The sequence below is a fragment of the Vicugna pacos genome, chromosome 32 (genome assembly GCF_048564905.1).
Source record: "Vicugna pacos chromosome 32, VicPac4, whole genome shotgun sequence".
In the NCBI taxonomy this organism is placed as follows: domain Eukaryota; kingdom Metazoa; phylum Chordata; class Mammalia; order Artiodactyla; family Camelidae; genus Vicugna; species Vicugna pacos.
The window spans coordinates 11,424,864-11,448,450 of NC_133018.1; the positions used below are offsets into that span (position 1 = coordinate 11,424,864).

The window sequence follows — 23,587 nt, forward strand, 5'->3', positions numbered from 1 at the left end:
GGTGGTGAGCAGGGAGGCACTAAATCAGTGGCAGCGCCTGCTTCTCAGGTGACCCGAGGCCCTTTAGGGTAGCACGGGGGGGGGGGGGGGGGGCGGAGGGGTGGGCAGGCCTAACAGTGATGCTGATCCCTGGCCTCAGGGGACTGCCCTCTCCCCTCCAGGAAGCCCCGCCCACCCCGCTGTCTCCTGGGCTCCTCCCTGATCTCACGTAATCCTTTTAACAGCCCTGGAGGCAGCCGCACGGTGGGGGAGCCGGGTGCCAGCGGGGCTGTCTGATGACCCAGTGGGTAGGAATTTGGGCTGGTTCCTTCCCTGGGAATTGGAGATGGTGACAACTCTCCGGGGGCTGTGAGAACGCAGAGCACTTCAGGCCACAGAGCCTGGCACGGAGGCTGGGCTTGAAAAATCTATTTAATGATAAACACTGGCATTTAATACTACAGCATCATCGTCAAAGTTCTCAGCACCCGGATCGTTAGTGGTATGACTATTATTTTATGCAAGTGGAAGCTGAGGCCCAGAAAGAGGGTGGCAGGGAAGGACTGCCACCTCCCAAGCCACTACTGAGTCCACTCTGATTTTTCTAAAGGGTGAGCCTCAGTTTGTCCCAGAGGACCATCCTGCAGAGACAAAGATCTGCAGGGCCTCTTGGCACACGTCGGAGCTGGGTTTAAGGGGCTGGAGTCTTGGCTCCTTCTAGACCCAAGAAAAGGCCAACAGGCAACAGAGAGGAGTGGTTCTAAGCCAGGGCACTGGGTCAGACCACTGACACCCCAATTCTGGTTCTGCTGTGTGGTCCTGGACCAGAAACTTCATCCCCCCAGGTCTCCAGGATCCTGCGGGGTACAGAAGGGACAACAAAATCCCTCCTCCGTGGCACTGCTGTGTGCTTTCACAGAGACACAGCACAGGAAGGCACACAGCGGAGCCCAACACACAGTGAGCATCCCGTAAGGGAAGCTGTGATCTTGATTACAGCTGATAGGATAGGTCCTCAAAACCTGCCTGGCACCATGGACCGAACTGGTTCCCCTAAACCCTGGCATCTTCCCCCAGCTCTGACCTTTGCCGGCCACTGGCTTTGTCTGAAACCAGGACTGTGGTTTCCAGAACCAGCCCGGCTTCCCTGAGTGGGCTCACAGTGGCCCCTGCTGCCCGTGCCAGGAACTGCCTCAAATCCCAGGTCGCGACACAACAAAGCGAGGTTCCAAGAAGGCTCTTGTTTCCAGGGGTTGATGAAAACCACCACCAGACCAACAGCAGGGAGAGAAGACCGTGCGTAATGATGTTCGGGGGACACTGATTCCCTGTCTTCTCAAAATAAACACAAAACGCAAGATCAGACGAAGCCCCTTTCCGCTTTGGTCGCGGTCTTTTGTTTCCCTGGGTAAGTGTCGCCCGCAACACACTGCGGAACCAAGTGAAATTGTCGTTTCGGCGGGATGCTGTTCCCTGACCGGCACGTGCTGTTCAGAACAATCCCATTCTGATCTGGCACTTCTTAAACTGGACTCTTTACATCGCAGAAGCACGTGGAAATGAGCAGTCGCTTGAGGCTGGGATACAGGGATATGCACCATCTCGTGATGGCGACCTCGCTCCTTGCGACTGATCTCCCCAGACGCTAGGATATGGGAAGCAGCCCCCCAGGTTGTGACCCCATCTTATCAGGCTGTTGCTACCAAGCAGGGGACCCGGGGACCACAGCTTAAGAAACAGGCAGGGTCAGTGCCTTAGCATCAGCACCGGGCTAATTGTGTCTATTAATGAACCGTACGCCAGCGTATGATTTAGAACAGAGGCCAGGAGGACAGGGATTTTTAAAGCAAATCACCCAAGAGGCTCCCCATTCTTTAAACCATGGAGTAAGAGCAAAGAAGGTAGATTTCACACAAAAATAAGACGCACTTTCTAGAGTCCAAAATATAAGGCTTACAGTTTGCACCTACAACCCGGCGAGATGCTGGCTGGTAATTCTAACCAGGACTTAACTCTCCCGGCCTTCACGCCAGAACTGGACAAACGCAGGTTAAATGAATGAGGTCTAGAACGTGGAGTCCTAAATGCTTGCTCCTGTGCAGGCCAAGCAGCTATAGGTTCCCAAGTGTCACAGACTGCAGCCAAGCTTCCCCTATCCGCTTGGCTGGGGCCGATGTGACCTGCCCTCAGGTTCCGAGGGCGAGATGGCCTTTCCTCTGGGCAACTCAGCACATGCCTGGAGAGCGCCTCGGTTTTAAACACTTCCCCCTTATGCCCTCTGCCTAAAGGTGTTTCATCCAAGGCTTGGGACTAGGTGATACCTAACTTACCTGAAAAACCAAACAGTGTAACGTACCAGCAAGGGGGGTTCCAAACTCATGGCCCTTGCCTGTGTCTCGCCCACAGACAGACTCTGTCCCACACAAAGTGTTTTTAGAAAGCGAAATAGTTGCCAACTTACTCCCACTAAGAGTTCAGATTGCCCGTTTCCCTTTCAAAGCGCAGGAGACCGTTCTGCATCCCTGCCAAGCATCGCCGCCGGCCCTCCAGCTCGTCTGCCCCTCGCAGCCAGGTCTCCCAGGCCCCGTTTCCTGCCTGGCCCCTGAGAGATCTCTGAGTTCTTGACTCCCATGCCAGCGGCTGCTGACAGACTGCGTTATTTCGGCAGGTGATTCCCCCGTATTTCAAAAGGGGCTTTCCACACACAGCAATGTAGACCAGAGGTCCCCAGCCCTGGCTGGCTATTAGATTCCCCTGCGGAGCTTTGATCCAGAAATCAGCGTCTGGGCTCCACCCCCGACCAATGAAATCCAACTCTCTGGGGCTGAGCTTGAGCAAAGGTGTGTTTCTAAGTCACTGGGTGACTGGAATGTGCAGAGCAGGTGAACCATGGGCTTAAACCAAAAGATGACTTGGGTGGTAGGATTTCAGGCAGATCACAGGCTGAGCTGGGTTTCAGCCGCCTGGGTTCCTGCCCCTCCCGGAGGTCGCCACTGAGGATGGAGAAGACTGACCGCCCTGTTTGGACATTTTCTGCCCAGTGCTCTGGAGAGCAGGGTCTGGGATGAAGGGAGATCAATCAAAGGGAGCCAGAGATGACCTTTGGAGACCACCGCACTGGCCTTCAGCAGAACCATGGAGGACCAGAGGGCCCAGCAGGCTCCTGCCCACACACAGGTCCCGCGGACTGAACCAGCGCCTCTCACCTGAAAAGCTCTCGGATCTCGCGGCTGTCAGCCTGGAAGGGGATGTTCCGCACCAGGATCTTGGAGGTTGTCTGCTTTCTGGGAACCTGTTTCTTCCGAGCGGATGTCGGGGCTGGCCTGTAGGGGAGGGGAGGGAAAGGGCTCAGGTTATTTGGGGTGTCGGCAGCTGCTGCCCTACACTGACTCCACCGCCCCCCTCTCCCAGCCACCCACCCCTCTACTGCCCCAAACCAATGTCCTCTGTCCAGGTGAGGGGCTCAAGGAGTCTGTGGGGACGAGGCTGAGATGAAAGGAGAGGAAGGCGGCCTACCCCGGGCGCTGCACAGCCTCATTATCTCCTCCCCCGAACAGCTGTGGACGTCCAGTCGCCACATCTCAGCCTGGGGTGTCTGCTGCTTCATCTGAGAGACTCAGGGACTAGAGAACTCAGATGAGGGTGGGGCCAGGGTCTCACCAAACCCCGTCTCCTCTGCCTCTTTCTTTCCAGGTGCCCAGGAAGACTCTGGCTGGTCCTAAGGTCTCACTGGAGACATTTCATCACTAACCCAAAGTGCATCACCCAGGGGCCTAGAGCAGTTTCTAACCACGGAGACGGGCGGTGGGTGGGGGAGGAAACTCTCTCCGCCTGAGCTGCAAGGCCATCCCGAACCTGTCCCCCTGCTCTTCCAGGCAAACCGTCTGCTCCATCAAAGCCCGCTAGGGTCACGAGCATGGCTGTGAGTTGACAATCTGGTAACAGCTGACACTGGGCACTGTTCAGATCACCCCCAGTGCATTCGTTCAATCCCATGTACAAGTGGGTGAAGACGTTAGGAGTTGGACTAAAACTCAAAAAACCCCCGCATGACTTTAAGAAACTGGTCACTGGGCACAACGGTCTGTCTCCATCTCGAACACCTACTGAACCTCTTTTAAATTAAGTGGAGGCCGTCTCTGGGCACTGTTGTCCGCCTCCAAGAAACAAAGCCCATACAGCGAGACGGCCGGGTTTCACTGCCTCTTGTGGTTCGTCCCAAGCTCCAGCAACTCGCAACTCTCCTTAGGTTTTTCTACACCACCGAGATAAGCGGATTTTGCTTGTTTGTCCTGCCTGTGTTCCTTTTATTATAACGAATGTGTGTCAAACATTTACTCCAGGGACTGGTGCAGTCCCAGTTCATCAGGGAAATGGGTGTCAAAGCTGGCATGCGGGCCGTCACCTTAAATAGGAAGAGGCTCCAGTGGTGAGGCGGGGGTCGGGTGGGGGAGGACATCAAAGGGCCATGAGACACCCTCCAGGGCATCAGAGCAGAAGGGACCCACTCAGATCAAGGGGAAGAGGGGCGGTGAAGACTCACTTGGTGGCTCGTTCCGAGATCCTCACTTCCAGCTTATGGCCGTCCACGTCGTGACCCTAAGAGATAAAACAACATGGCCTGTCCCTCCATCCTCTTAGAAATACTCGGAGCGGGCTTCAGCTGAGCGAGGGGAAAGGAAATTTCAGCGGGGGGACTGAGCGTTCCCAGGCGGAGAAGCGCGCGGGAGTCAAGGACAGGGAAGAGCGTTTCCCGGAAAGGGCTCACGACAAGCCCGGGCAGCAGCTGGTGGTTAAGGAGACCCAGCCCTCCAACGTCCTCTCGAACCATGAGTGGGCCTTGACCTTTCAGCCATTCAAGGGGCACAGAATTTTCCATTGTTTATAATCATTTTCAGGCCAAGTATGCCCCTTCGGTCTGGTTTGCAGAGACAGTTCAGTTTAGATTGTATGCTCTTGAAGAAAAAATTCTAAACCACAGTGGCGCTGCATCCAAAGCTAAGCTCCAACATGGTCCCTTAAGGCAAAATGGGCGTATTAGCAAAATTACCCTTGAAAATCCCTTAAATCTTCCATAAAATACAGTGCGGCACACGTAGCTCTGTATGAACAATTCTTTGAGGCAACATGCACAAGGTAGCACGCAGCGAGGCACAGAACTCTACGTGTGCAAGGTGGAATCTGACCGAACCCTGAGTTACACGGAAGAGAAAGCTCACTGCAGGGATAGAGCTGAAACCCAGTTAAATGGGTACCTGGCGTCTAATAACAAAATTGGATTTCTAGTGTCTCTTCAAAAAACAACAAATGAACAAATAAACGGAGACCTGGCATCGCTGGGGCGCACCTTCCTGTGAGGCAGTACGTGGCTGCGGCTGAGAAAGTGGCTGCTCTCTCAGGCAGAGCACGGTACCCAGGTTCCGTTCTGGGGGAGGATGGCCCCGTCCCTGGTTTACACAGCCTGCCCGGCCCCTGAGGGGATCTGAGTTTGCGAGCCCTGGTGGAGAGCAGAGGCCCCAAGAGGCTGTCACCTCCCCACCATCCCACCCAAACCCAATTCAGCCCTTCCTAGAGTTGCCTCAGGCCAAGGGGAGGGTCGTCAAAACTCTACAAAAACCATCACACTGGCTAAGTGTCCAGTTACAGGTCCTGTAACTCCCAAGGCCTCTCCTTTGACCAGGAAGCTCTACCCAGACAGACTCAGTCGCCTGGAGGGTCCCCATGGACAAGCCAGGCTCCGCAGGGAGGAGGAGCTGGGAGGGCGTGCAGCCTGATACATCCTGGCTTGTTAGCGTGGCCCTGTTTAACTCTTTCCACTGCCTGGCCTTGGGCCAGGCAGCCCGAGTCCCTCTCTGGATGGCGCACACAGACACGTGCCATTCTGAACATGGTTTAAACGGGTTCCTGGATCCCCTGATGCCCTTCCATGGGCTCTGGGTTTAGAAGCCAGTTCTAGAGCACCCTGCCTGCAGAACGAGGGACAGGCAAGTGACCACAGGGAGCAAGTAGGTCTCTTGAAAGAAAGAGGCCTGTGAGAAGGCACTGTTTCCTGTCCCCTGCCACCGAAGGGCCCAGGAATGCAGGCATCAGGGAAGGTGCTGAGGACACGGTCTGAAGCTGAGGCCGGGCTGACTTTGCGGCGGTGCGATCCCCAGGGCGTTCTGCTCCCTGCCACCTCCGCTCCCTCCTGCTACCCAGGGCCCCGATCTGCCCCTAAGCTTCAGGCCTAACAGGAGGGCACTGCTCCTGTCTGTCTGAGCAGCATGTGAGTCTGTGTCCAAACATATTAGCATTCTGCCCCCTTCTCCCCACCTTCACTGCCTCCACCCTGACCCCACACCACTGCCTTCTCCCGTCTCCATGACTCAGTGGTCTCCCCTCTGCCCTCCTACGAGCCGCCCTCCACGGAGCAGCTGGGGAGACGGTTCTGTAGCAGAAATCAGGTCTTTCCCCAAAGTGCTCCAAGCCCCCCGAGGCTGTCTCTATGCTGAATCCCACGGTCTTGCTTATGAGATCTGGCCCTAGACACCGCCCACCCGACACCTGGACCCTCCACACTGGCCTCTTTCGGCTTCTCAAACCGAGTAAGTGCATTCCTGCCTCAGACCCTTTGCACGTGCTGCTCCTAGACTTGCAGCTCCCCCAGATCTTTGTGTAGCTGACTCCTCCCTGTCAACCAGGAGCCAGCTCAACCATCACATCCTCAGACAGGCCCCCTGACCACGCGATCTACAGGATTCCTCCCCCATCACAGCGCCTGCTTTATCTCCATCTGAGCGCTTCTCATGACCTGGTCTTGTGTATTTATTTGGAGGTCTGCTTTGCCAGTCTCCCCAAAGCCTGGCACAAACCAGGCCCTCAACAAAGAGCTGCCAACTGAATGAACCCATGGTACTGACGATGGGGTGCAGAGGAAGGTTCTCAATTTGCCTTGGGCCACAGTCCCCTGGAGTACTAGAGAAAGGGACGGGCCTGGGAAAACGCAGACTTACCTCCATTCCTGCTCGACTTTAGAGGGTGGACAGCAGCCCACACCACCACCTGCCTAGTGCCTCCGTGGACCTCGGCTGGGAACCCCCACTCACCTGCAGCTGCCTGAGGGCTTTCTGGGCCTGCTCCGGCTTCCTGTATTCCACGAATCCAAACCCCATGGACAGCAGCGCTCCTGAAAGAGAGGGAGGTGGAGATGGCGCCAGGGTGCTGGGCGGGGAGGAAAACGGAAGAGGAGCCCCAGACCAAGTTCAAGGGCTGCAGGCTGGGCGTCCCCTCTGCAGTCTCATTTCTTCACGCCCTTCCTCACTCCTCAAAAGATCCTAGCTCCCCGCTTGCCATTTATTACTGGTCGTCCTGAAGAATCAGCCAACGACGGGGTGACAGAGCCGCCACCTGAGGCCCAGCTGACTATTAATTAACAGATGATTGACATGATAATTAACTTCATAATAGAATTCTGCCTTTGGGAGGGAGGAGGAACTCACAGGGATGACCAGCCCCATGGTAAGTGGCCTAGACCTCTACCCGAGCAGTCCCCTGCTTCCACACATAATGCATTATATGAACATACCCATCAAAATCAAGTGTGCCACAGGCTTACTCTTAACAGAGTATTGCTGACCATCCAATTACATCTGATTCCTGGGATTCAGATGATCAAGGTGGGACAGGGAGAGCGACTGCATTATTAGACCCTCTCTGGCTCCCTTCTTCCAGGTAGTGAGTGGCAAGAGTTCAGACAGCCGGGAGTATCTCAAAAATGTATACGGAATTTCTGCTTCCTGACCGAGATCTGCATCTGCATGTATATATACATGTATAATTGGGGGCGGAGTTTTCACAGGGCACAAAAATAGAATCTCTAATTACATCTTGCCCTTTTGACAAAACATGTGACGCAGGCCTCTGCCCCAGGCATTTCATACTGATTTATTAATTTTATCCTCTTTTTTTGCAGTTGAACTTAAAGGAGTGGCTCAAGGCTGATGGGCTCAAATGGGGCTCAGGGTTCACTCGGCGGTCCTCGCCTCTGTGTCTGTACTGTTTGAGACAGTGCCCCTGCTTGCTTGAATTTCCATTCCCAAACGTGGATTGTAACACGAGGGCCCCAAGCAGGAAGAAATCCTGCACACTGCCCCCAAACCGGCTCTGTGGGGACAGAAGGGAGGCTCAGACAGAACTGCCGGCTGATAGGCAGCGCCACCCTGTGGTGACTTTAAGTGTTTGTTTTTCAGCAGCTATTTGAAAGCTCTGTTCTGAGAGTCAAGGTTGTGCACGGTGGGTAAGTGGTGTTTGTGCACAGAGGATATTTTAAAAGCACACTGAGTGTGCAAAAGGCAACTACAGAAAGTCAAGTTCATTGCCCAGTCACTGACGCTGTGCTGACCCATTCTGCCCTTCTGCCCAGGGGTGATTTCTATGACCCAGCAGGACCTGGGCTCCCTGGCTTTCCGGCTTCCTGGTGGGTTTAGCCAATGGGAAGCTGGGATTTGAGATGGACGGGTGGAGGAGAGAGAGTTGGGGCCCTGGTTTCTTCCATACACCCCACCCAACTCTGGTGTGGTTCCGGTGGCACCAGTGTCCAACCCACACCCTCGGCTCTGCTGGTGGCCCTCCTTCTACGGCTCTGGTCACACCACTCCTCCCCTATGGCCTCTGGGCTCAGCAGGGAGGGGCTCTCCCGCCTCGACATCCCCTGTGGGTCCCTGCAGCCCAGCCCGCACCGTGGCACTTGGCACCTCATTACAGACGTCTCTTCCACAACCCCAGCAAAGTGTGCCTTCTGGTTCCTGCTGAGACCCTCGCTGATAACAGACACTGTCTAGGTTCTCCCCCGTAACTGTGATGGATGAGCCCAGAGAGCAGGGCTCTCAAATACAGGTTCTTGAAAAAAGAGAGTGTAGGTTTCGAGAGCTGTTCATGACACCAACAGATCAGGTAACGGTTCTAAAGCACACTGAAGAGTGCTCCGAGGGCGGAGAGGCAGGCCCCACAGAGCAGCCCGTCGCAGAGGGGGCACGGCGACCCGACAACCCCCAGGGGCAGCCCTAGGTGGAGATCGCGGCACCTCTGCCAGCCTGGCTCACTCCCCAGGTGTCAAGGGTCACCTTCTCTCCTGAACCCCCCACAACCGAGCCTTGGTGTCACTCACTTGGTCCTCAGCTGCCTTTCCTTGTTTCTCAAACTAGATCTGCAGCTCCTGGGGAACAGGGACGTCATGGTTTGAACTGTGTCCCCCTCACATCTGTATGAAGTCCCAAGCCCCGGTATCTCAGAACGTGACCTTATTTAGAGACAGGCTCTTCACAGAGATACCTAATGACCTCATTTAAACTTGGTTAAGCCCTAAGCCAGCAAGACTGATATCCGTTATAAAAAAGAAAAGGGGGGATGGTGCGGTGCAGGTGGAATCTGAACACTGGACAGGTGCATACAGGGAGAACGCCCGGGGCACATGAGGATGGTCATCTACAAGCTGAGGAGAGAGGCTGGAACAGATCCTTCCCTCACAGCACTGAGGATGAACCAACCCTGCCCACAGCCTGACCTTGGACCTCTGGCTTCCAGAACCGTGGGATAATACATTTGTTGTGGAAGCCTAGTTTGTGGTGCTTATGGCAGCCCCAGCAAATGAATACAGGGAATGCCCCGAATTCTATGCTACATGTCTGCTTTAAAACCCTCCGAGGCTCCTCTGGGAAAGAGCCCAGACTCCTGCGGCTGGCAGGAAGGCACTCTGTGCGCTGGAACGGGCCTATCTTCCTAGATGCATCTTCTGCCTCTTCAATCCACTCCCGACCTGCTACTACAGCCCTCTCAGCCTCCTTCATCCACACACCCTGCTCCCGCTGGCTGACTGCTCCATCTCCCTAACCCTACAAGTCCCGATCTGACATGAAGACCCCCATGCTGGGCTCCTGTCCTGCACCAGGGACACCCCTTCCAGGCCCCTTGTTGCTCTGTGCTGTAGCCACCAGCTCATTTGTCTCTTAGGATGCAGCCACGGGCTGACCCACGTGGCATCCTTCCAAATCCCGCCTCATGGAAGGGATGGGGACTGCGCAGCTGCGAACAAGCAGGGAGGGATGGCCTGCCCGTCACCCGCAGGAAGCCAGGGCTGGAGAAGAAACAGAGCAGAGGCCAAGGGATTTGTGACAACACCCGAGGCTGAATGGAGAGGCGACAGCGGCGTCTGCATGGCCCAGGCACCCAGGGAGGCGCAGAGCTGCTGACTCGGTGGGGTGTTCTGGGTTCTCTCTCTTAGAAGGGGAGTGAGAAAGCCCAAGATCCAGATATCCAGAGCACAGAGATGCTGGGAGGATGCAGAAGTTTCTGCTACTGAACAGCATCAACCCCGCCAGCCCACTACATCGCCTGCTCTGAAGCCACCTCGGATGTCCAGGGTGGCAAAGGGTCTGGATTCGGAAGGACCAGATGTGCGTGGTCACTTCTCCTGGAAATCAGGAGCCTCCAGGGACACAGAAAGAAGGACCACTTTAGACGAGCCAAGTGTGAGGCTGTGGCTGACAATGCTTCAGGATAAAAGAGAAGCTTCGAAAGAAGCAAGCCCCCCCCCACCCGGGGCTGCACTGCTTCTTTCTGAGTCGGCCCTGCCTGAGGTCCCCTGTGGAATACCTGCTTTGTTCTTCTTCTTGGAAATAGAGCAGCTCTTGACCAGGCCCACTTTGGAAAACACCTGGAAGAGAATGTCCACACGTTGTCATCAGCATCTCGGGGCTAATCCTGCAACTGGTGCACGCAGGCACCGAGAGGGTACGGGTGAGAGTGGAGCCCACCCCTGGCTGTGCCTCCGTGGCCAGGCCCCGTCCCCAGCCCTCTGCCTGCACGAGCTCATGCAGCCCCTGCAGTGACTCCACGAAGTAGGTGTTGCTCCCCCCGATTTTCAGATGACAAAACTGAGGCTACGAGGGGTTAGAGATGGCGCCCGGGGTCACAGAGCTGGGAAGCCCTGGAGCTGACATCTGGACCCCGGCTCCGGAGCCCAGGTTCTAAACCATGCAGGTGTGGGCCCTCGTCAGACACCAGGCTTCCCGAATTTGCCCCAGTGTCATCTCGGGGTCCCCAAAATATTTCAAGGCACTGGATCGTGGCCTACTTTAGGTAGCTTGGATGGTCCCTGAGGGTTCCCCGTAAGGGCAGCTGGGCTGGGACCTGGCTCCAGGTACTCAGGAAGGACCTGATACCAAAGAGCCCAGAGATTCACTGAGAGTCACGCAGTACATTTGGAGGCTTGGAGTCCACTGATCTGGGTCCTGACCCTTCTCATTGCCTCTGCACCTAATACCAACTAATTTTTCAAACTTAAAAAAAATTACATTCCACTCCATCTTCCCCTTTATTTTTTCTGTCTCTCTTGCCAGAACTTGAGACCTGACCAGTGTAAACTCATGTCTTTCTGCCTGGTTCACTGCTGTGTCTTCCACACACCTGGGGCCCAGGAAGAGGCGGGCGCCAGTCACTGTTCATGGAGGGAGCAAAGGCTGGGGCCAGGGCCCACAGCCGACATTCACTGACTACCTTATTCCAAATGTCAGACACTTCACTTGGATTATCTCACGCGTTCTAATCAGAGCTTCTGAATAACTCCACAAGAAGGTTCTGTTAACACCCCCATTTTACAGATGGGGAAATTGAGGCACAGAAAGGATAAAGGACCCACCCTGGGTCGCATCGTTAGAGAGGAACAAGGCCGGGATTCAAATCCAGGCAGTCTGACCCCTGAGCACAGCTCTACACTCAGATGAGACACTGAGATGGGAGCCCTGTGAGCCGGATGCTGCTCCCCACAGCGCCTCCAATGGGCTGTGTGACACCAGGTCAGTGAACTGGCCTCTCTGAACCTCAGTCTCCACTTCTGTAATGTGAAGAACATGGACTAGATCATTCTGGCTGCACTTTGCAGTTCCAGAATTCTTGAATTCCGAGGATGCTCTTAGACTGAAGTTTGGGCACATCTTCCAGGAAAAAGGGATTCCTGTTGACGACATCCCCAGATGTAGGAGAGCTGGCATGCCAGAATTAAAAAACTGACAGCAAGCTGGCTTGGCCGCTTCAAAGCTCTCCAGCCTTTGGCCACTACTAGCGTGTGCCTGTTTGTAAAAGCAAATCCAAACCAGACTGAAATGGATCCAAGACGTGGCCAAGGGAAAGCCCAAGGGTGGGCTTCCCACTGCTCAACAGGGTGGCCCTTTGCCCTTAAAATGCTGCTGTTTTCGCCAGGCACTTCTGCTGCCAACGTGGCTCTGCTAACTGGCAAGTGATGGTCACGTGGGAGGCTCAGCCAGAGGGTGGCAGAGTGGAGGCTGTGACTTCCTGCCTGTCCCCAACACCCCTGGCTTTCCCCTCCAGATGCAGGCTGGCCTCCTTTCCACCCACCCACCCTCTGCCTGCCTCCGGGACTCAGTGGACACTGCCTCCCCTTTTGAATCCATCTATAGGATTTCAGAACTCAAAAGAATTTATAGAAACCAATCAGTTCAGTCCTTATGGCCCTCTCCCTTTCCAGAAGCAGTTCATGCTATCAGCCTGCTAATGCATTAAATTAAAAAACAAAAAGGCATCGAGCATTTATTCTGTGCCAAAACCAGCTTGCAGAAATGGAGAGTCTCCCCACGGGCAGTTCTCAGGCCAGTGGGGGGGCTCACAGACCCCAATCCTTCAGAACTGGAGTCCCCATTTCCGGATCTCCAGTCCACTTCCTTCAAGAAGCCCACCCACTGCACCCCTAACCTGGCATTTCCCAAACACCTACTTGGAGTTCCTCATCCTTTTACCTTCCACCCTCTTCCTACGACTGCAAATCTCTCACCACCTTAGGGGACTCCAGGCCAGCTGCCCCACCTCCAGACTCTCACAGCGACAGTCTGCAAGTTCCCACCAGGCCAGGAGGGTGTGCTGGCATTTACTTTTGGATAGTTAACCTCATAGACACGATCTGGGGAGGGGCTCTGTTTTCTCAATACACCCTGCTGACACTGACTACAGTTTTCACACTGCATCCGCCTCCCTAGGCACCCTGACAGGTCCCCTTGCTCGCATGTAGGCGCCCCTCCCGGCCCCCAGGCTGGTCTGGCTGCAGCTCAAAGCTCCACGTGAGATGTCTACTGGACGGCCTGCCAGGCAGCAGCGTCAAACGGGTGGCTGTTGGCTGTGCATCTATGCAGTGTTTTGAGTCAGGCCTACCAGCAGGTAACTGCAATGATCCCATCGGAGACGGGGTTTCCCAGCCCCACCGGGTCCCTCCCGGCTCAAGCAGTCACTCACCGCCTTCAGCGTCTCCTCGGTTGTGCTGAAGTTGAGATTTTTGATGAACAGGGTGCACCCGGGAAGGCTCTCCTCCTCCTCGTCTTCCTCCTCCTCCTCCTCTTCTTCCATCTTTGCTGAAACGTTGTCTGCTTCCCCCTCTTTTGGCTTTTCACCTTCCAGGGTCTTGCAGTCTGGCATGGGGTCCCCCAAAAACAGATCCATTAAATGATGTCTTACCTGCCTAACCCCCAGGAGCTAAAGCCCAGAGCCCGCTAGATGAAGGGGGTCTGCCCCTGAGTGGCAGCGTCAGGAAGGGACACTGTTGAATCCTGGCATGTGTTGGGTTTTGGTAACTCTTGTAAGGCAGGGAGGGGGGAGTGGAGATCATCTTGCCTCCTGCCTCTGTTTTAAGCAGAGAGAAAGGAGTATGAAACAGACCAAAAACCGCGAGCCTTAACTTGGACTAACCCACATTATATAACCCACAGAACTTGAACTTCAAAATAAATTACTGTGTGAGCTGTTTTACTGAACCCCAAACGTACACAACATACTATTTTCCCTCAAAAAAAAGCACTTAGCGAGCTTTCAAACTAAAATGCAACTTAAAACTCTGCAAAAATTACAGAGTGGGAGCAGAACTTAGAACATTCTGAACATCACTTGAACCGAAGGGAAGCGAAATTCATTTACAATTCCCAATTTACATAACTTCAGGCAGCATGCACACAAAAGAGTGTGTTTTTATCTACACCAGATGTATTCAGTTCAGAGCTATGCATAATAGTGAAAAGCTGAAGGGAAAGGGAAAAAAAAAAACAACACTGTATAGTCAGGAACAGGAGATCGGGATTGTGAGACAGCCACCGAAGGCCAGACCAATACACAGTCATTAAAAATGATGTTTTCTAAGAATGTTTAAAGACATGGAACGATACTCATGATAGAAAAATTAAGAGAAAAATGAAGATACAAAACGTGACCCCTGATCACGTTCGATACGCAGAGTTTCTGAGAAACACACACAAGAAGAGAAAACTCGAGGAAATGCACCACGTGCTCCTGGTTACTTCTGGACATTGTGATTATCAAGGGTTTTGCGGGTCACCCCTACCTCGCCCCCGTACCACGCCTCCTCTGAAGGAACAGCATTTCAGGAGGAGGGAAGGGCAGCTGCGAGGCTGTGAGTTAGCAGGGCAGGTGTGCGGTGGCAGCTCAGGCAGCCGGTCAGCCCAGGCAGCCGGTCAGCCCTGGTGATGAGAATGTGGATGTCCCCTGGGGGTGACAGAAGCCTCGAAAGATTGGGAACGGCGTTGAGACCGCTTGAGAAGTTCTGCTGCTGGAAACTGTGTTCTATTTGGTCCAATCTCCCCAGTTTTTCACATGATCAGGGTCTGGCGACAACTGCCCCCTCTACACACCTACCAGCTTCGGAAGCTCCTCTCATACCCCCCAGGGAAGTCAAACCCCACCTCAGCAATTCTCCAAGGCAGCCATCAGACGGTGCCCCCGCACCCTTCCCCTTCATGGTTCCAAGCAGGCGGCCCCATCCTTCCCAGCAGGTCTGAACCCTGCCCACACTGACACAGGCCCCAGTGAGGAGCTGATGGGGATGCTCTGTCCTCTTCCACGCACGTGCATTCAAGCAGTTCAAGTCCAAGGAAACTTCTGGGGCTTCAAACCCACCCCCCACGCTCTCATGCCAGGCACCAGGGCCATCTCCGTCTCCCGGGCCCTTTCTGACGCACGTCTACCTACCGCTGGCCAGTCCTAATTAAACTTCAACCACTTTGTCATAAAACAACCCTTTCAAGCTCTAATGGAAACGGCGGCAGTGATAATGTTGCCTGGTTCACAGCAGCTGAACGGGCAGCCTTCGCTCCTCACGCTCCCTCGGAGGTGAACGCAGAAACGAGACTCCAGCCCCAGGACAAAAAAGAAGAAATCTACATAAAGGCTCCTTTGCCACCCAAGAAACTAACGCCATTTACCCAACAAGGGACTCCGTGGTGTGGCCGTTTGTCCTCAAAACCTAACTTTCAAAGCAAAGTGGGGCGGAGAAAGTGACTAATGACGGGGAAGCAAAGCTATGCAGCGAGGCTAAGACTTCAGGCTCTGAATGAGGACTTCAATCAAAAGGAAAATCATGACCTTCAGCTGAGAAGGACACGCCCGCCCTACCGGCTCTCCTTGTGCTCGACCTCTCGGAGGGGAAAGGAAAATGGCCGGAATGCTGGTGAGACGCCCGCTCCGTGCGGGCCCTGGGCTGGATGCTGTGAGGACACCACCCCGCTGCTGACCAACTGCGGCCACATGACCATAAATGGGTGGCCCACGGAAAAGTCTGCAGGCTGCAGCCTCTGAACCCTAAGTCTCTGGCATCTGCAGGTTGGGAGAATGGTTCGTGAGAAACTGAAAAAAACGTTTTATTGAGAAAAGAATGGTGAGGGTGAAGGTGTCCGGGAGGGCTCATGGCCAGTTTAAGGGGTGGTCCCTCTGTGGCACTGGCTGATTGCTACCATGTGGGAAGGTCAACCTAAGTGTGGTTCAGAGCTTTCAAGCAAAGCTGAAAATTCAGCATCTTCTGGGAAAACCCATGGTTTTTAAATCTTGGCAACTAACTCAATGGCACATGGCTTCTGTACTAGGCAGTGGTCACCACATAAAGCGGCTCATGGGGCCTCGGTGCTCTGCTCTCCACCCTTCCCTCTGCCTCTCCCGAGGGCCTGAAATCCAGCCGGTTCCCAGTATGGCACTGCAGGGATTCAGAGCCTCACCAGGACAACAGCCCCAGGGGGCCCAGGGCCCATGAGAGTAGACAGGGTCCCCTCCTTCCTGCCTCCATGCCCCATGAGCGGGGGCTGGTCTGCTTCAAAGCACTTATTTCAAGGGTTGCAGGCACCTGCCCAGGGAGTGTGGCATTTGGGTTAATGACAGGGTTGAGCTGAGCCTGTGGACAGGGTTGGCACCCCAGGGACAGATGGGTCCTTCCCCGGGTGGCTGAGCTGCGGCCCCCAGCCCCGGCCCAGGAAGAAGGTGAGGGCCATGTGAGGACAATGGGACCTATCACCTGCCAGGCGTGCGGCTGGCCTGGCTCCTCCCACTGCTAATAACTCAACCACAACCCTGACCCCAACATTCGGGGGGACATCCCGCTTAAAATAAAAACGTGATTAAACGCAGCCTGGCTCTGCTCTAATAGCACAGGGATGTCATCATTTCTCTAAACCTTGTGTACCCCAGCCACTACCTCCCTGTAACTCCTCCAGGATGCTGGAAGAACTAACAAGACAAGGGCAGCCCGGTCTTGAGATCTGCTGGAAAAAGGGGGCCTAAGGAAAAGGAGAAGGGGGGCCCACAGACTGCAGTCAGGAGGTAGGACACAGGACTGGGAAAGCACACAGCCTGAGGAACAACGGCCATGTGCGTCAGGGTCCTGGCGATGCCAGTCCCCAGCTGTGTGGTCCTGGGTGACTGGCTTGCCCACTCGGCATCCTCATCTGGAAAATGGAGTTAAACACACACACACTCCCCCGCTCTCTACTGGCTTGTTTGCAAATGCAAGTGTCCACTGCTCCATCCGCACGCTGGGTCCCTGGTCCGAAAGCATCTCTGCTCTCATCTGGATGACCAACTAGCCTCCTCACTGGCCTCCCTGCAGCACCTCTCCCTGGTCTGCCAGCTTCTCCCGCCTTGTCCCCTCTCCTTCTCCCTCCCAGTTGCACCCATGCTGCAGGGCCTTTGCACTGGCTGTCTGCCCCCTCTGCCTGTTCTGCTCATCTCCCGTCTTCCCGGGCTGGGTTTCTTGTCAGGTCTCAGCCCAGATGTCCTCTCGCAGAGCTCCTCCTGGGCGGTGGTCCCCACCACAGATCTGGCCACTGGCCATCAGATTCCCCTGGGTACCTCCTTCAGAGCCCTTACCTTGTTCTGAAAATCACCTGAGTGGTTCACTTCTCTGTGCCCCCCAACTACCAGGTGAGCTCCCTGAGGCCAGGACCACATCTGCCTCAGTCACCACTGCATCCCCCGCACCGGGCCTGGAGCAGATGCTCCAAAAATGTCAGTATTAGATGGCTCTGTCCAGCTCCTGGCACGTGCCTGGAACGCCATCGGTACTCGGCAAACGGCACTTAATGTGACTGCCAGGAGCTGAGGGGGTCACAGCTAGGAACACACACCTCGGAGCTGATGGCTTAGGGGCACATCCCAGCTGTTTCCAGATATGTGACTTTGCACAAGTCACTCAACCTCTCTGTGCTTCTTTCTATTCAAAAAAGGGGACAATCCCAGGGCCCACCTGGAGGACTATGAGAACTAATGCACAGAAGCCCAGTTAGAACAGTGCCTGGGCCTGCAGGGATCAGTAAGTTTCATCAGTCTTAACAACCCGACTGCCCACCCTGCCCAGACGGGCTGTGGTGAGAAACCCAGGGGAAAATGACAGAAGTCTCTAACTCTGCAGGCCTGTTGCTGTGAGAGGTACGCCGGCCGGCTACAGGCTTAAGAACAGCCAGTGCCACACCTCTGAGTCTAGGGGACCCGCCACCACAGCTCTGGGAAGGGCTTCTGCTCCCCCGAGCAGCCAGGCCCTGCTGGGGCCCAAGCCCACATCCAGAGAGGTGTGCAGACGGCCAAGGACGAAGCCAAAGGTCGTTGTTAAAAGCACTTCGGCTCCTGGCCTCAAGTGGGGAGACAATAGAAAGGCTAGGAAGGAAAAAGGAGGTATCGTGAAACAAACAGATGTTTGCCAACGAAATCACCAGGAAGCAGGAAGAGCGGGGCGAAGAGCAGGCGCAGGATGGGGCCGGGGGTGGGGGTGGGGGCTGGGGACCAGTGGGAAGGCTTGGAAAGCAAGGTGGGCCGGAGGGGGCTTGTGGAGGCAGGGGGAATGTGCTTCCATCTGTAGTTGGCACAATAAAACCCAGTCACGCATGGCCACATGGGGCTTTATTATAATCAGGCCGCAGAATTTACTGCGATTCCCTCCCCTTTACAGCTCTCGGTGCGGAAGGCTGACAGCACAGACTGTTATCAGTTGCAAGCAGCTTTTCAGGACCTCCTCCCACTCGGAGCCCTTTATCTGGAGGTGAGGGTCTTGGTTGTGGGGAGATAAAACACACTGTCCCCCTCCCCTGAGACCAGTACAGAGAATGGAGGGCTTTGCAGAAAAGAAGGGGAGGGGTGAACAAGAAAGCCCTCCGTCCACTCCCCTCCTGCCCGCTTTCTTGCAGAGCCCGAGAAAATCCAGGGCCCGGGGGCTGGCTGAGTCCCCGGCAAGGGGACAGGGAGCTGGGGAAGCTTCGGGAACAGCGTGGAGAGGGCGGCGTGGGGGCGGAGCAGGTGAAAAGGAATAGCACGGGGACCGGGGAGTGACTGTGCATGCGATGCCTGTAGAAGAGAAACAAAAAGGGCAAGAGGAGGCCCGGGAGGTGAGCTCCGTGGGGACCCACCTGACGATGCTGGACTCAGCAGGGCTGGAAATCGGCACAACTTCTCTGCCCCAAATCCAACTGGTTCTCTACAACTATTTGTTCTCTCCTCCCAGCTCTGAAGCCTCCTTTGTGTGAGTGACAGCAGGACCCTGGACAGCAGCCCCCTGAGAAGCAGGGCCTGGAGGGGACAGTCTGGGACACTCTCAACACTGGAGCCTAGGCCGGGGACTCAGGGGACACTGGGGGCTGGAGGGACAGCACCACCTTCAGACCAGGGTGCCCTATCTCTGCGAAGCCTCCCCTCGCTGGGCTCCAGAACGTTTCTGTACCCCGAGCCCGCTTCTATTACTGCAACCTCTCAGCTGTCCCCAAGCAGCCCCCTCTGTTCCCCTACCACCCGGGGGCTTCTGGGAAAGTGTGCTGGGCCCACACTGGTCACCCCAGCTCCGTGGTGGGCATACAGCTGGTGCTCATGGTTGAGTTAAGACTCTCTACTCCGGCCTGTGTTGCTGAATTAAGACAGGGTCAGAGTAACGGTGACTGACACATAGCTTTTCAGAACACTCTTGAAAAAGCCTTCTGCCCATTTTACAGATGCAGAAACAGCCCCAGAGAAGGACAGCAGCCTGCCCAGTCACAGGGCTAGGAGAGGACAAGGAAAATGGCGACTTTCCTGGAAGCTGTTAAGTCTCACGTTCCGAGGACCCAAGGTGCTCGGCCCAGGGCCTGGCGTGGGGTAAATGCTGCTTTTGCCCGTGGATTTGCTCAGCACCCACTTACTGCTCTCCCACCAGGGGCTGGGCGCTTTCCCAGGTGCTGGGGTGCAGCAGTGAGCAAGCAGATGCGGTACCTCGCCACCCCCCCACAGTGGAACGGCCAGTCCAGCAAGGGAGTCAGACAGACACCAAGGAAATGAACCCACAATGAAGCACTTTTGGGAAGTGATAAGCATTTAAAACAAAGTTGGGGATGGGTACACGCTGGTACCCACAAAGGGAGCCGTGGAGATTACTGCCATGGATGATGTCATGATCTGATACTGAACCAACAACAGAGAACAGATTGTCCAATGTCACCAAGCTCTACTTTGCAACAGGGCTTAGGACACAAAAACAAGGGTGACCCCGCCGCTGCCTTTCACAGGCAGAGGGAGAGAGGCACAGAGACCCTTCTTCCTGTGTTTATTTACTCCCTCAACTCACTCATCAAGCGACCCCACGTCTAGGGCCTCGTGGGATGCTCGGAACCCAGCAGGGAGCGAGTCAGATGCTCTCCGCCCTCCTGGTTCTCCGTCTGGCAGAGACGGATATTAAACAAGGGAAACGAACGAACAGAATAAATACAAACTGTGACAAGTGTTAACAGCAGAAAAGAACGGCGCTCAGGCAGGGAAGCACCAGGACGCGTCAAAGGAGCACGGCGACCCGGGGGCGGAGGGGGAGCACCTCACTCAGTGGTCCCGCCACCACCAACGCAGGGAGGGGCCTCTGCTCGATCTGCCTCCAGGGCCCTCACTCCTGGCAAATCTGTGCTTTAAAAGAGGACTTGCTTTTGGACAAAAAATCATCAGTCACATTGAAGTTTAGTAAGGGAAGTGAAAACCAAGGTCGCTGATCATTTTGGGGTGATGGCTAGTTAAGAACAAACTGTGACTACACAGAACTCTTTTTGATGGAAGCATGGGCAGGTTTGGAGGGAACACCAGTCATGGATAAAAATAACTCATGAAGAGAAGCTGATGAGGGGCTTTTAAAAGAGTTACATCAATAATCGGTAACCCCAGGGGCTAGGGATGTTTTCGGGGGCCTCAGAAAGCAGAGACTGAAGGATTTTCCTCTTCGACTGAAACAAGGCTTCTGGACCAGTGGTTCCCAAATGCCTTGTAGCAACTGGGCCATTCCTGAAGGAGGTTTCACCGAGCTAGGATGACATGGGAAGTGCAGACAGCCTAGGGAGGTTTACGGACAGCGAGGTCTATTCAGTTAAAGGACTGGTCTTTAATCTGAGAAGTTCGCTTCCCCGCCCCCACTTTTTCTCCCCTCGTAAACACCCATTCTCCTGTGAGGACAATGAGAGGGTATACGGGTGGAGGGTGTTTATTTTAATCCTTATTTCAATAAACTGGCAACCCTATGGTCAGATGGGGGGGGGTAGTATTGCTGATGGCCAGGATCTCAATGTCTGGGTAAGGGACTGCCAGCGCCAAGTCCTTTTCGAAGCTTTTCTAAAGGTCTTTGATTCCAAGACGGGGTCATGGTCCCCCAAGTGGTTCTCAGCTGGGGGCTGCATCACCCCCCTAGAGGGCATCGCAGAATGCGGGGAGTGTTTGAGACTGTCCCAATCCCGGGGGCCTCTGCTGCCATTCTGTGGGCAGGATCCAGGGATGCAAAATGTCTTAAACAACGTGCCAAACAGCCCCGACAAGGAAGAACTGTGCTGCCTGGAGCACCAGTAGCGCCCCCTCCCCACCCAAGGGTGAAGCATCAGCTGTGGGCGGGGCCCTGCATCCCTTCTCTTTCCTGCCTTTGCAGTTGCTGGACACTAGAGGGCGCCAGGCCACCCCAAGGACCCTTCTCCAGGAGGGTCAATCTCACCCCCCAGGCATCCTGGCGGATGGATGAAGCAAGAAGGCTGTTTTCTCTTGCTCTGTTCAGAATCCCTGCTAGTAGATTCTAGCCATTTTGTCTTTTTTTTAAACCACCTTTACTTGACAAGCCAAAAAAGTCAGTTTCCTTATGCTATACCCATAATTTTTATGTTCTGTTTTTTAAATGGCATTTTCTGTGCCTATAAAATTAAACCAGTCTCAGAATGAATAAAGAACTTTAAACTAAATACCTGAGAAACAATTCAGTGCTGCCCCCTCACCCTCGGTCCTTCCCTGGCCTGCTGCCCCAGGACACCCCAATCTCAGATCTGGCTCTTACCTGTTTCCGGCTCTGTCGTGTCCTGTTTGTCAGGTTCTGCCGGTGTATCTTGGGGTTCTTTCTTCTGTGGGGCTGGGCTGGAAAAGACGCCCACTGGAGCCCACTCCAGATACAAGGGGATGTGGTGGAACTGCAGAGAAGGGGTGGGGGAGGGACTCGGTCAGCGACACAGACGGAGAGCCGGAGGCTCAGAGGATGGGTGACTTGCCCCAGGGAATGGAGCACAGCCTAGAACCCTCCAGGCTGCCTGAGCCCTGAGGACACAAGGCACTGCTACAGCCTGGGGCCTGGGGAGAGGCTAGGGCATCTGCTGTCACTGGACACATCTGCATCCCCTTGTGTTTTCTCTAATGTGAATCGGGAGTGGGATGCGGAGGGAGCAGAATCACTGATACAGGCAGCCTGCCCCAGAGGAGGTGCAGCAGGGCGGTGAGACAACATGCTTTCTCTGTCTCTCCACGTACGTACGCTCACAGGCAGTGCGAGGGCACATGTGTACATGCAGAGAGATTTTTTTTTGGATAAACAAGACACTGACAAACAGTCTGCAAAGCATTGAAGTGCCTGATAGAAGAGAAGCCACTTGTCGTGGGCCACATAGTGGCCCTCCAAACGCTATGTCCACGTCCCAACTCCCAGAACCTCCAATATGACCTTATTTGGAAAAAAAGGTCTCTGCAAATGACATTAAATCCAATGATAAGCATCATTATAAGAGAACAGTGAGGGCAGACTTGAGACGGAGAAGAAGAGGGGCCACGTGGACAGAGACAGAGACTGGAGTGATGGAGCCACAAGCCAAGGGACACCTGGAGCCACAAGATGCCAGAAGAGACACAGAAGGATCCCCCCCCTCCCAGGAGCCTTCAGAGAGAGCAGGGCCTCGGGACTCCTCGACTTCAGACTTCTGACCTCCAGCACTGTGAGAAGAGATTCCTGTTGTTTTAAGCCACTAAGTTTGTGTTACATTGTCACGACAGATAGAAAAATTAGATATACTAACAAATACATGTATATGCATATACATACACACACGTATCTATACATATGTATATAATGTAGAAATACATATTTTTTCTTTTTACCGAGAAACAGGATAACCTACCTATGGAATTGACTTTCAACTAACTGTAGGTACAAGACAATCAAAGCACCAAGGATGATGGTTCAAATCTAAGTGTTAACAGAAAGCCAAGGAAAGCCAGGGTCAGGCAGGGCACCGAGGCAGGCTTTCTGGAGGGTGGGGTGAGCCTCCCCTCACATTCCCCCATCCCGAGGCTATCCTGGGGTCGGGCGACCGCGAGTCCCCCTGTGGGCTAGGTCCACCCAGAGACTGTCGCTCCATCAGCTCCCTGAGTCCCCTGCCTCCGTCCCCTCCCCGGAGCAGGTCTCGGGCAGCCCTACCTTGGAGTAGGCCAGGTGTCGGAAGGCCCTGCGGGCCTCCAGTGGCTCCAGGAACTCCACAATGGCAGTGACGCCGCCCTCGGGCAGCAGCACGCGGCCCAGGCTGCCGAAGCGGCCGAAGGTCTCCTGCAGCTCGGCCGCCAGGGTGCCCGCCGGGAGGTTCTTCACCAGAATCACAGTCTTGCTTCGCTCCGCTGCGGCCTGCAGAGAAGGCACACACTCAGGTAGGACAACAGAGGAGAGGTCACTGGTCCCCAACACTGGCACTGGCCTGGGGGTGACTCCAGACCAGGCATCCACATGGGACCTCGGTTATGAGGCTCTTAGGAAGTGGGTCCTGGAGACCCCACCCTCCAGGGCACCCTGCTCCGTGGATGACAGGCAGCGCCGAGGAGTGGATAAGGGGGATGACTCCAGAGCTGGACCGCCTGGGTCAAATCCCGGCCCTCCACATCTGAGCCGAGGCAGAGTCTGATGGTGCCCGGACACAGCCCTCGCTGGACCTTCCAGAATGTTCCAGCCCAGGCCAGGATCTGCATCTGCAGGCTCAGGGCCTTTTCCCGGAATGGCAGACTGCCTGCTGCC

The 23,587-nt window shown here is 54.9% G+C and overlaps 1 protein-coding gene across 6 annotated transcripts in view; it reads right to left on the reverse strand.

The window, feature by feature from the left end:
• The window catches only part of RBM19 (RNA binding motif protein 19), a 131,513-nt gene that overhangs the window by 90,435 nt on the left and 17,491 nt on the right, over positions 1-23,587 (reverse strand). For all 6 annotated transcript variants that reach the window (XM_072952878.1, XM_072952879.1, XM_072952873.1 and 3 more), the window contains exons 15-21: positions 23,003-23,203; positions 21,599-21,728; positions 13,258-13,430; positions 10,609-10,669; positions 7,065-7,144; positions 4,523-4,578; positions 3,186-3,302 (exon numbers count right to left, since the gene is read on the reverse strand). In XM_072952878.1, coding sequence (XP_072808979.1) covers positions 3,186-3,302; positions 4,523-4,578; positions 7,065-7,144; positions 10,609-10,669; positions 13,258-13,430; positions 21,599-21,728; positions 23,003-23,203 — 818 coding nt within the window. The remainder of the gene's footprint in view (positions 1-3,185; positions 3,303-4,522; positions 4,579-7,064; positions 7,145-10,608; positions 10,670-13,257; positions 13,431-21,598; positions 21,729-23,002; positions 23,204-23,587) is intronic.